Consider the following 13,426-nt stretch of genomic DNA (forward strand, 5'->3'; position numbering starts at 1 on the left):
CGATCAGTGATACAGTATATAAGTTCCTGATTACGGACAATCCTAAAATACCAGTTATATATGTGTTGCCAAAGATACACAAGGACCCTAAAAATCCCCCCGGCAGACCAATAGTGTCGGGAGTAGAATCAATGATGGCAAATCTATCTGCCTTCATTGATTCTTATCTTCAACCGTTGGTGCATCTGAACAGATCCCACCTTAAGGATACCCGGGATATTCTCAATAAGTTAGAGAATATCAAGTGGGAAGAGGGTTATTACATGGTTTGTGCCGATGTAAGTTCACTGTACACAATCATTAATCATGAGAAAGGCATTAGAGCAGTGGAAGGTTGTTTGGAAACATCTAATACAGTCCCCTTAATGCAGGAATTTCTGATCAAAGGAATTCGGTTCATACTAGAACACAACTTTTTCCTATTTAAAGGGGAATTTTTTATACAACTAACAGGGACGGCCATGTGTACCAGGTTCGCCCCAAGCTATGCCAATTTATTTTTAGGACGTTGGGAAGAGGAGTCCGTTTGGCATAGCGAATATGGGGCGAGTCTGGTACTATGGTCACGTTACATAGATGATATTTTTTTCATCTGGAGGGGGAGTAGGGATGCATTGGAAGGATTCTGTACATATCTGAATGATAACGATCTTAACATCAAATTAACGTTTGACATTGAAAGAGAAAAAATTAATTTCCTCGATATTACTATATATATTAAGGAAAATCAAATATGTACTCAAACATATCAAAAATCTACCGATTGTTCATCCCATATTTATGCAGATAGTTGCCATCACAGGAACTGGCTCGACTCAATTCCGGGGGGCCAGTTCAAAAGATTGCGGCGTAACTGTACGGAAGATTCCGTCTTCAAATCTCAGGCTGAAAGTATGAGAAGTTCTTTCTTATCTTGTGGATATGATAAGACAAAAGTAGAGAAAGGCTTAAAAGAAGCCATTGACACAAGTAGAAAAGACCTTCTATGTATAAAGAAAAAAACAAGAGAAGAGAATAGGGACACTCAATGGGCCTTTGTCACTGAGTATAATGCCCACCACAGGGAAATTGAGAAAACCTTCAGGAAACACTGGTCCACATTGCAGTTGGATCCAGTCATAGGCCCTCATTTACCCACAAAACCGGTACATATATATAGAAGGGCACCCAATATCAAAACGCAATTAGTCAAAAGTATACATTCAGAAACTAAAAGACAAGGATATAATAGATCCAAAGGTTTCTATAGGTGTAGTAATTGCATAGGGTGCCGTAATATTGATGGAGGCACTACATCAAAATGTGAAACAATTAAGATCAATGACCAAGAACATAGAATCATGGAATTTATCACATGTAATACCGCCAACGTGGTTTATGCCATAGTTTGTGATTGTGATAAATTCTACATTGGACGGACTACCAGACCTTTAAAGGTCAGATTAGGGGAACATTTAAGGAACATCCGGAAGGGGTTGGATACCCACTCCCTGTCCGCACATTTTAAATCTGCACATAATTGCTCCGTGAGCCATATAAAAAGTTTTTTTGGGATTAAACACATCAAACCAAATGAAAGAGATAAAAATATCATGGCCCGTTTGGCACAAGCAGAAATGAAATGAATATACACCTACAAAACCCTGGTACCAATAGGGTTAAACCAGGATTTTGAAATCAAATGGTTTTTATGATTTGTGTTATTAGAGCTGTTGTGGGGTGGATATTTTAAAGGACTACACAAAGAAAATATTGTGCAATAGAATTTATATATTTTAATGTTGGGACAAGTGCGCAATATGTTTTTGTAAATGTTTATGGTTCAGGGTATTAAAATCCAGTTCTCATTGTAGATGATGTGGGGGATAGGAATAAGTCCAACGAAGTTTTAAACATCAGTTATAACAATTGAAGAAGAGAACAGGAAATGGGGCACTTTAGCTTGAATCAGTGGACGGAAGTAGAACGGCGGCCATCTTGGAAGTGGCACGCGGGCGGAGAAGATCACCGGCGGACAGCGCATCATATCCGAGGAACGTATGCGCTGACGGACCGGGTATGGATAGACAAAACAAGTGACTTTACCTCCGCGGCAGGAAATGAAGAAGCTAAGGGGATCACGTGTGAGAGTGTTTCACGTCACTTCCGCAGGAGGAAAACGGAGGATATGGATGCCCTGAACCATGGATTGACATGTCTAGTATTTGATTCATAGAATGGATGATGTTTTGATTATACAGATTCCAGGGAAATATTCTTCTTAAACTACACACCTGTGATAGATATGTGATTAGGGTAGTATATAAGGAATGCCGGATAGGGGTCTCTCATACCTTGACAAAGACCCTAGAACGGGCCGAAACGCGTTGGTGGAGAGATCTACACTGGAAAGATCTACCCGTGGAGGACCTAGGAGGAGACCAGATTTACAGGGCCCCGTTTTTTCTGTTAAACCATCTATCGTCCTTGACCCTCCCGGGTATGATTACCATTGTTTTTATTCTTGTTTTGTTTTATTAAAAAGTCTTTTATCCCAACCTTTTCTCTGGTTTTCCTTGAGAGAAAAAGTGCAAGGTTGGAGACTACGAGTGGATAGGAAAGACCCACCCTACATGCTTGTGACAAACCATTTTTATTGTGAGTGCCATACGCAGGGGGCAACCCCGATATTTTTCATCACTTGGTGACGGAGCTTCCTTCACAGGGAATTACAGTTGTGCATGCCTTTTGTTTCCCAAATTTGTGTAAGTGTATGGGAAGGGGGAGTTTCCCCCATTTAAATTGATATACCATTGAACATTCATGTAGAACGATACGTCATCATTTATGAGATTATGTGCTTTCTCACTGCATAGTTGTGTAAGTTCATGGGAAGGGGGATTTCCCCGATAGATGACATACCTTCCCCTTTTTTGGTCTAATAACACAAAAAGGAAGAGGGATTATCAGAATCGTTTGGAAGTAATACACGAGGATCTCTGTGTATATCTGTTTTATCTTTTACATGTATGAGGAGATCCTGTGAGGAATCCGAAAAGAGAGAATTTCGAGACGCATCTCATTTAAGAAATTAAGGGAAGTGTCCATATGTGAGCGCTTGAGCGCGATATTTTGTCCATTCTTTGTACCTCACTGCAGAGATTTGTGTTTAGTAAATTCCCGTGATCACACTTAGACAAAAAAACAAACAAAAGCAAATTAAATCGGTACCTTAGTAAATATACCCCCAGGTGATAATATGACAGTACAAATCACTTGATGAGCTATAATTGCTAAAGCAACACTGTACCAAAGTAGAGGTCCTCAGCCACAGACACACTGAACATAGTTAGTCCTCTTCAAGTGATATAGCTGGTCATTCCGAGTTGTTCGCTAGCTGTTTTCGGTCACTGCACAGCGATCAGGCAAAAAACCGGCACTTCTGCGCATGCGTATGCGATGCATGCGCACGCGTGTCGTTCTTTCACAACAGCCGAAGTAGTTTCACACAAGGTCTAGCGACGCTTTTCAGTCACACTGCTCGCCGCAGAGTGATTGACATGAAGTGGGCGTTTCTGGGAGGTAACTGACCGTTTTCGGGGAGTGTGTGGAAAAACGCAGGCGTGTCAGATACAAACGCAGGTGTGCCGGGGCAAACGCAGGCGTGGCTGGCTGAACGCAAGGCGTGTTTGTGACGTCAAAACAGGAACTAAATAGTCTGAAGTAATCGCAAGGTAGGAGTAGGTCTGGAGCTGCTCAGAAACTACACAATCTTTTTTTTGTAGCAGCGCTGCGATCCTTTCGTTCGCACTTCTGCTAAGCTAAGATACACTCCCAGAGGGCGCCGGCTTAGCGTTTGCACGGCTGCTAAAAGCAGCTAGCGAGCGAACAACTCAGAATGAGGGCCATAGTGTGTATCGCCACATTGTCACCTGATGACAAAATGTGGAACTCATTTTCTTTTCCAATAAATGACAAGTGCATTCTTTGAAGTATCTTCTGTCCAAGTTGCTGTTAATTATGATCCTTAGATCAAGTAGGATACTTTTATTTTAACAGCCCTGTATTACATTTACAATAGACTTAAAAATATATGTATCTTAAATCATATACAGCCATAGCAAGGTATATATGTCCAAGCCACATTTTTACATTTAACTTTAAAATGGTGTAAATTGTTAAAGTACAGTATTATAAACTGATGCGTAAGGTGAAATAATGATGCTGGAAATAACATACACAAGTCTGCACCTTGTACAGTGGATTCTTCAAGGATAAACACAGTTTCTATGCTACAGCATAATACTATTATTGTATAATTACATAGCACCAATCATATTACCAGCCCTATGGAGCTTACAGTCCCTACACGCATACACATATATATACCTAAAGGAAAATGTTGACAGAAACCAAATGACATATCAGAATGTTTGACACGAACATATAGGTTTGTACAAGGCAAAGGGAAGAGATTTTGTGAAGATTAAAGCATGGGTGATGCAAGGCAGGGTTTGTGTATTGCCATACAGTATGTTAGGATATGGAGTTTATCATTATCAATGTCCTGCACAGCACAAGCCCAGAACTCAGCTATGCTTGTGTCCTATAATGACTACCATATTGCGCTGTCAACTATGTCTCAGTGAGAACACCCCAACACACCCGCATTCCCCCTCTTTGGTCTTAATGTAGATGCGGTCAAAATATGTATGACTATGCATTGACCATACTTGCATGTTCCCATTTTCGGAGCATGTGCCATTTGAATTCACTCAAGATACATTACACAAATAAGTGTATAGTTAACTTTAAGCAACGGCATTGTGTACATTCCAACATAAGTGTATATATATTGTTGACAATTCTGTACCCTATATTGAGCCAACATAAGTAAGACAGCAGTTTATGGTTGATGACAAAATGATTCATTTTCTTGCTGCATATCTGAAATGAGTAGTGTTTACCTTGTTTGGAAATATTGTTATAGTTCTTAAAATGTGTATTATTTATCTTTTATTTATCCAAATGTTTATGATAATTTGTTTAAACATTTAAAAGGGTGTTCATTTAGTTGCCATCTGTGGTAGCCGGGATACATACGGCTTGATGACAATCAGAATGTGGCTATGCATTATAGGGACAATGTGATGTCAGCAACTGTCTACATGTTGACAGTTATATTGACGAGGGGCATGAAATGCTGTATAATTTTACACTTGCCAACACTAAAAGTGATTACACACTAGGCAATGTCGCTCTATGAGCGACGTCGGCTAGTGCATACACACTGAGCGATATGATGACCATATCGCTCAGTGCCGTCACACCATAGCTGAGTCGTGTAGGCAGCTCTTAGACGATGCTCCAAATTGAGAATGTATGCACCACCAAAACCGAGGGTCGTTAACGACCCACGGTGCTGCACATGGGTCATCATCGCCGACATACACACTTGCTGAGAAAGTGAACGGCTTCGCTCAGGAAGGGTGAAAATCTGCGACGTCGTTCATTTTATCGGCAAGTGTATATGCACCTTACGGAGTCCCCATAATGCTTGTCGATATTCTGATTAACGACAAGCCAACAACTTTCCCTGGTACTATTATTACTAGCAACACATCAATCTAAAATATGTCACAATAGAATTCAAGATATTTGAAAATTTATGTTCACTAATGTAGTCTTAGTGCAGGTGATTGTTTTTTTTATGCCTTTTTAATTGTTGTATGCGTCTGTGTTAAGTAGCATTTCAGTGACAAAAAGCAACATGCAAGAATAGAGTGCTTCAAAAATCGGTCCGCTAAGCAAGCCTTACATATGAATTTTTACCAGCACTAGTTATTTCAAATAAAGCAACTTAGATTTTAACTTTCTCATTTCTTTCCATTCAAAATGTTAGTTATCACTCCATTGGCAGGAATTCATATCTATTTTTAATTTTTACCAAAAATTACAACAATCCATGTAACTAATTCCCTAGGGGATCACAATGTTTTCCCAACAGACGGGATCCCCGTGGTTGTAATCCCGACGCCGCAATCCCGACCTCAAGCACAGCATGTCCCCTCGCGGGCTTGCTATGCTCGCCATGCTTCGGGCCTGGTGGGGACCTTCGGTTGCCACATGGTTCTATTCCCCCTAGGGTGGTGGTGTGGACCACCACCCAAGCGGGGTTTTTGGCTGGCGGTCGTGCTTGGCCAACACTACAAAGTGACACAAGAGTCTGCACCTGACAAGTCTATACATGGTACTTATTATTGCTTTAAACAACATATACCAAAATGCTAAAATCTGCTTTTCTGACGAAGGTCTAAAATACCATTAGTCATAAAGGGGTTAAATCGAGTTCAATGCAAAACATTCATGCAGAAACCTAAATTAATTTTAGACATTTTCTTTAGGTAAAAGTATATTTACCCCAGGCCTGACAAAAGGACTATGAAGAGGAAAGCACATTAAAAACTACTGCAATCTGCTATCTGGAAAGGTTCTATAAGATCATTGTATGCGTTATTTGTGTCACTGTAGTGCTGTGGTTTGCAATTAAACTAATTGCCATGTCATGCATCATATGCTTTCCTGATACAGACAGTTACAAATAAAATTAAGTGTCTGCTGAAGATAAAGTAGTATTAGCAGAGACTTTATTGAGCCATTTCAAGCTTACTACAGCCATTGTGGGATCTAGGAGACGGTTTTCTTCCTGCAGCTGCTTTTATACACCTTTTTGTAACAATTATCATTCATTTTATGCTTATTTTATGTTCGACTGCTTCTGTGCTTAGAGATTTCACAAAACATGAGTGCTATTGCCTATCTTCTACACTCATTTCTTTCTCTTTCAGAATGTTACAAACAGATGTTCAGTCCCTGAAGACTCCTCTCAACAAACCACACATCATCATCGCCATGAAACGGTCCATGATCCACAGCTGACTTCTTGCACTTGCCCTTTGTTCGCCTGTAAATGGAAAGGTCACTTGGAGGTTGTTATTGCTCATTTGACACAAACTCATACAATTAACATACTGCATGGGACAGAAATTGTCTTTCTTGCTACGGACATGCATCTTCCAGCACCTGTGGACTGGATAATTGCACATTCATGCCTGGGCCACCATTTTTTACTTGTGCTCAGAAAAAAAGAGAAATATAAAGGATACCCACAATTCTTTGCTACAATGATGCTGATTGGCACACCGACACAGGCAGAGAATTTTAACTACAAACTGGAGTTGAGCAGGAATCGTAGGAGACTGACGTGGGAGTCCAGTCCCCGCTCAGTCTTAGACTGTGTTGACTCCGTGATTACAGACGGTGATTGCCTAGTGCTTAATGCCCCGGTGGCTCAGCTCTTTGCTGACAATGGAAGTCTGGCCATTGGAATAGCAATAACTGCAAGCAAACTTTGTGCTACTCAAACTGAAATGTAATATTATGGACATCAATGTACAGTATGGAAATACAAACTGAAGAGTTATCTATCTTACCTGGGCTTGTACATAAGAGAACGGTTGTTTGGGAAGAAATTTTTGAGTGATGTTCTCTTTTTAAATGTATTTAGATTTAGTTTCAGTGACAACTTTTTGACTTAAACTAATATATCCTGTGATGAGATTTGTATATTCTATGTGTACCAATGTAAATATTTATACATCCATATATATGTTTGCCTGTTTATATATTTTATAGATATAAAGATAATATCAACATTATCTCTACCCAGTGGGTAATGAAATTTGGAAATTTAACTTCAACCAGCTTTATTCTGCTATAATGTTCTTTGTTTCTGCGGTCATTGAGGGTTATTCAGAGTTGTTAGTAAACCAAAAAAGTTAGCAATTGGGCAAAACCATATTGCACTGCAGGTGAGGCAGATGTAACATGTGCAGAGAGATCACAAATCTAACTCTCTCTGCACGTTACATCTGCCTCACCTGCAGTGCAACATGGTTTTGTCCAATTCCTAATTTTTTTTGTTTGCTAACAACTCTGTATAACCCCCCGATTATTCTGCTATAATGTTCTCTAACTAGTGCTTGGGTCAAATTTTTATTATTTTCTGATACAAGTTTAGGATTTTGTAAGATATGTTCTTTCCATCTTGACATGCTGTATATCTTTGTTTAATTATGGGTGTGCAAATTAGAGGAACAAATATATATTCACTTCCCTCTTATTTACCAATTGTCTTCTTTGTCTTATCAAATCCTAGATTGATGGATATCATGGGACAGCAAAAGATTAAAACAAAATTATTATTCAATTCTATATGTGTTTTTAAATGCATCGTTTTATGCTGTATTAATATATATTTGAGAAATTGGATAATATTTATGGAAAGCATTAAATGAGCAATTGTAAGATAACATTAAACATGCCATGAACTGTAGCATTTGTCTCCGCAAGTCCAGAATCAACATTAGCAGGCAATAACTTAGCTGAGATATCCATACTGTTAGTGAAACTATGAGATTTATTCACTGGTCTTGGATAATGTTAATATTACAGCTAATAACAGTATGAGTCGTTTTCTTTTTCTGCATTACTGTATGTACAGTTTGAGAACTTTAAATAAATAAAAAGAATACAAAAAGATGAGAAGTAAAATACACAATAAATACCTACATTTTGTATTTTGAACGAAAGTATATTTATTTGAGTTTCAGTTTAACATGTAACATTTATATACTGCATTTTATATGTGTGTGTGTGTGTGTCTGTGTGTATTTGTAAAGAATTGGACTACACTCAGACTACTATAACAGTGCAGCTATAGGGCCTAATTTGCAGTCAACATTCCAGAGTTTTAATGACTCTTTTTTTCGGTTTGTTGTCCTGAAGAAAGAGTCATTAAAACTATGGAACTTTGACTGCAAATTGAGCCCTGTAACCTAAGGCGTTTTAAGAGAGGAGAAGGCCCGGGTACACCCTTCTCTGTTTGGGCCCCCTCCTCTCTGCCGGCAGCACTTAGAGTCTGAGCACTAGAGTGCTTAGACTCTACTGCGCATGCGCAGATCTCCGGGAAAATGGCACAGTGGCCATTTTCCCAGTGATTTTTGTACTGTGCATGCGCAGAACTCCATAAAAATGCTTGCTGCACTATTTTAACGGAGTTTTAACTCCGACGCCGGACTCCGGAGGGCTGAGTATTTAGAAAATGGGTGCAGCGTGTGCTCTGGACTCAGGGGTCCATGTGCACCGCACACACTGCACCCATTATAGATACGCCAGTGCCTGTAACAAATCTGTTAGAGAAGTCTGAGTGCAACCAATTCTTTACATACATACCTCAATTACTGAGGCACTGGATCAAGTTCTATACACATAAGCTAGAGTGCTGGCATCTGAATTTAACTCTGTCTGTCTATCTATCTATCTATCTATCTATCTATCTATCTAATATAATTTATATATATATAATATGTATATATATATATATATATATATATATATACTAGCTGGAGTACTCGGCATTGCCCGGGATTTTAAGAATTTTTGTTTACAAAATTAATTTAAATCTTAAACACACAGCATAAATAACATAGTATAAAAAAGTAAATGTAAACCCAATGTGCTGCTGGGGGACCATGCTACTTCCACTATATAACTCTCAGTGTGTGGGTTCGTGCTACCTCCATTCCTCTCCTCACATCATGTCACTGCCCCTGTCACATGCAGTCCTGTCAATACTGACATATCATGCATGTCCTGATATAGTCTATGCTGCTGGCCCACCCCTAGGGGTGCTAGTGGTGTGTTACCCCCACAGTGTTTGCTCCCAGAGTGTAAGTAATATGTGTAGCACGTTTGGTAGCTCCAGGCATTCCAGAGTTATGCTGTCTGCTGAAAAACTCTGTGCTGCTGCCTCAATCCTAGGGGTGCTCGGGGTGTCTTACCCTCACAGTGTTTGTTCCCAGCTTGTAAGTCATATGTGTACTAAGTTTGTTGTAAATTGGTCTAGGCATTCTGTAGTTATGCTGTCTCCTGAAATTGTCTGTGCTGCTGTGCCACCCCTAGGGGTGCTAGGGGCATCTGACCCCCACATCGTTCTTTTCCGGAGTGTAAGTCATATGTGTACCCAGTTTGTTGTAAATTGGTCTAGCCATTCGGGAGTTATGCTGTATCCTGAAATACTCTGTGCTGCTGTCCTGCCCCTAGGGGTGTTTTCAAGATTGCAAGTCAGATGTGTACGAAGTTTGGTGTAAATTGCTCCAGGCCTTCCACAGTTATGCTGTCTGCTGACATACTCTGTGCTTCTGTCCCACCCCTAGGGGTGCTAGGGGTGTCTGACCCCCACATTGATTGTTTCCCGAGTGTAAGTCATATGTGCACCCAGTTTGTTGTAAATTGGTCTAGCCATTCGGGATTAATGCGGTCTCCTGAAATATTCTGTGTCACTGTCCCACCCCTAGTGGTCCTTGGGGTGTCTAACCCCCACAGAGTTTGCTCCCAGATTGTAAGTGAGATGTGTACCAAGTTTGGAGTAAATTGCTCCAGGCCTTCCATAGTTTTGCTGTCTCCTGAAATACTCTGTGCTGCTGTCCCACCCCTAGGGTTGCTACGGGTGTCTAACCCCCACAGAGTTTGTTTCAAGACTTTAAGTCAGATGTGTACCAAGTTTGGTGTAAATTGCTCCAGGCCTTCCACAGTTTTGCTGGCTACTGACAAACTCTGTGCTGCTGTCCCACCCCTAGGGATGCTCGGGGTGTCTGACCCCCATAGTGATTGTTTCCAGAGTGTAAGTCATATGTGTACCAAGTTTGTTGTAAATTGCAGGCATTCCAGAGTTATGCTGTCTGCTGAAATACGCAGTGCTGCCGCCTCACCCCTAGGGGTGATCGGGGTGTCTGACCCCCATAGTGTTTGTTGCCAGATTGTAAGGCATATGCGTACCAATTTTTTAGTACATTGCTCCAGCAATTGCGGAGTTATCCATCCTTCAGAGACATATATATATATATATATATATATATATATATATAGAGAGAGAGAGAGAGAGAGAGAGGGAAAGTCCAGCACTCTCATCAGATTATCCAACAGTGGGGTGCACTATACAGGTTGATCCCCTTTCAGAGCGATTTCAGTATATAGACAAAGTCCAAAGAAATAGGCACTCTTCAAGTCACTTTTGAAATTTGCTTAGAACATTTTTAAACCATACTCACAGTACCAATAAATGCAAGGCTTCACAGGGTTTGCATACAGACATTAAGTAATGTTTCGGTTACTAATAACCTTTGTCAAGCTTTTCATCATTATAAGCCATCAACAGTAGCAACAAAGAAGAGTCATTGCAGCGGAATTAGCATACCTGTTCAACAAGTGCCTCCTAAATACCCCCGCATGTGTGCGCCGCGCGGCTCCTGGCGTGCGTTCCATTCGCACAGGTGAGCATTCCACAACTCACTACCATGTATTTCCGGAGATGCGCATCACTACCGCTTCCGGTCATATTGTAATCCAGGCGGCTATGAACCGCATATGCGTTCCACCGTCACTCTAATACTGGATATAGGAAGTAGTAAACATATGTGGAGCACACATGCATTCCACATACCCGAGTCACCCATATTACCAGCAAAGTATAAAGCATTTAAAAAGGGGGGATTAAACTCCAGTTTGATTTTACTAATGCGCGCAGCTATCCACATTAGCGGCAGGGTATCAGGAGGCTACTTGTATAATAACCAAAAAGGCTATAAGAACAACATTATTGTGTAATCTAAATACAGTATACAAAAACAAACATACATAGACCATATTTATATATATAAGAAAAGTTAAAAAAACAAGTGTGGTGGAGCTAATCATACTGGTCTAGCCCAGAAAATTTTTCAAAACTAACTGCTCATTCAAGCCCCTAGGGGCTATCGTGTCCAGCCTAAATATCCACTCAGCCTCTCGTTTGTATAATTCCAGGACCCGATCACCACCTCTGATTGATGGCGGTATCCAATCAATGATTCTACAACGGAGAGTCGGTATTTGATGCCCCAATTCCATACAGTGTCTAGCCACTGGTTTATCCGAGCTTCCCGTCTCAATCGCTTGGCGGATCGAACTTCTGTGGTTCGCCATACGGTCTCTAAACCTCCTTTTTGTAAGGCCTACGTAGGCCAACCCACAGGGGCAAGTGATCAGATAGATAACATGGTCCATCAGGCAATGCAAGCAGTGTTTTATTGGTATTTGTATACCACTATGTGGGTGAGGAAAAGTGGGTCCCGAGATCAAGGACCTACAGCAGGCATTCCCAACCACGGTCCTCAAGGCACACCAACAGTGCAGGTTTTAGTGATATCCTGGCTTTAGCACATGTGACTTAATTAGTAGCTCAGTTATTTTGATTTAACCATCTGTGCTGCAGCCTGGATATCACTAAAACCTGCACTGTTGGTGTGCCTTGAGGACCGTGGTTGGGAATGCCTGACCTACAGGTTGTGCAGTCCAAACACTTAAAACAGCCCTTTTTAGTAGATCTCAGCCAAGTACCACCTTTATCCTTCATCGGATTCATCAGTGGTCTCATTAAGAGCTGCTTCAAGTTAGCCCCACGACGGTATGCTAACATCGGCTGTCGGTCTGTTAGTCTCCCGAGTTTAGAATCAGATGCAATAATATTCCAGTTGTGCCTAAATGCATCTTTCACAACTTTATCTTTGTCATCGTATTTACTTGCATAAATCATCCGATTGTTGCTCTTTTGTCTTGTTTTTACCGTTGGTATGGCAACCTTCCGGCGTGCTTTAGCAAAACAACTCTCAATTGTTTTGTGCACATAAACCCTTTCTTTCAGACGTGCCTTGACTTCCATAATATGCTGTTCTGCCAGTCTCTGGTCAGAGTTAATTTTTAGAACACGTATTAACTGTGAGATTGGTAAATTCATCTTCAGACTTGGAGAATGATGACTAGTAGCATATAATAAAGAGTTTCTGTCCGTTTACTTCTTAAAAAGCGTGGAACCTAGACCATTATCAGACTTGTATATTGTTACATCTAGGAAATCTATCTTCATCTTATCACATTTTGCTGTAAATTTAACTGGTGTATCTAACTCATTAAGCGTCGCCACCATCTGCCGGAACTCAGTCTCCGTCCCTCTCCATAGTGCAAAAATATCATCAATAAATCTATGGTATTGTACAAGATGTTTATCAAATTTTGGCATAATATATGTATTCTCAAACCAGTACATGTAGATATTTGCATAGGCAGGTGCCAGGTTCGACCCCATCGCAGTCCCTGACACCTGCCTATAAAATCTACCCGCATACAGGAAGTGGTTCTCATGCAGGACCAAACTCATTAGTTCAATTAGAAATTCTATCGGCGGACCAGAATGTCCAAAATATACAAGTGCATCATGTACTGCATTCATACCAGCTTCGTGCGGTATAATTGTATACAGTGAGTTAACATCTAGTGTTACCAATAGAAT

The 13,426-nt window shown here is 40.5% G+C and overlaps 1 protein-coding gene and 1 long non-coding RNA gene across 3 annotated transcripts in view; one reads left to right on the forward strand and one right to left on the reverse strand.

The window, feature by feature from the left end:
- The window catches only part of SIAH3 (siah E3 ubiquitin protein ligase family member 3), a 177,137-nt gene extending 169,312 nt beyond the window's left edge, over positions 1–7,825 (forward strand). The window contains exon 2 of the mRNA XM_063952818.1: positions 6,828–7,825. Within this exon, the coding sequence (XP_063808888.1) occupies positions 6,828–7,415 (588 nt within the window). The 3' untranslated portion in view covers positions 7,416–7,825. The remainder of the gene's footprint in view (positions 1–6,827) is intronic.
- LOC135015742 (uncharacterized) overlaps positions 1–13,426 on the reverse strand; it is a 230,425-nt gene that overhangs the window by 106,251 nt on the left and 110,748 nt on the right. Inside the window, exon 4 of one of the 2 annotated variants that reach the window (XR_010213939.1) lies at positions 6,610–6,943. The exons of the other annotated variant lie outside the window; for it this stretch is intronic. This is a non-coding gene — a long non-coding RNA (uncharacterized LOC135015742). Of the gene's footprint in view, positions 1–6,609; positions 6,944–13,426 lie in introns of those variants that run through there. 2 annotated transcript variants of the gene reach the window in all.

Source organism: Pseudophryne corroboree, chromosome 2, assembly GCF_028390025.1.
Source record: "Pseudophryne corroboree isolate aPseCor3 chromosome 2, aPseCor3.hap2, whole genome shotgun sequence".
NCBI classification, from domain to species: domain Eukaryota; kingdom Metazoa; phylum Chordata; class Amphibia; order Anura; family Myobatrachidae; genus Pseudophryne; species Pseudophryne corroboree.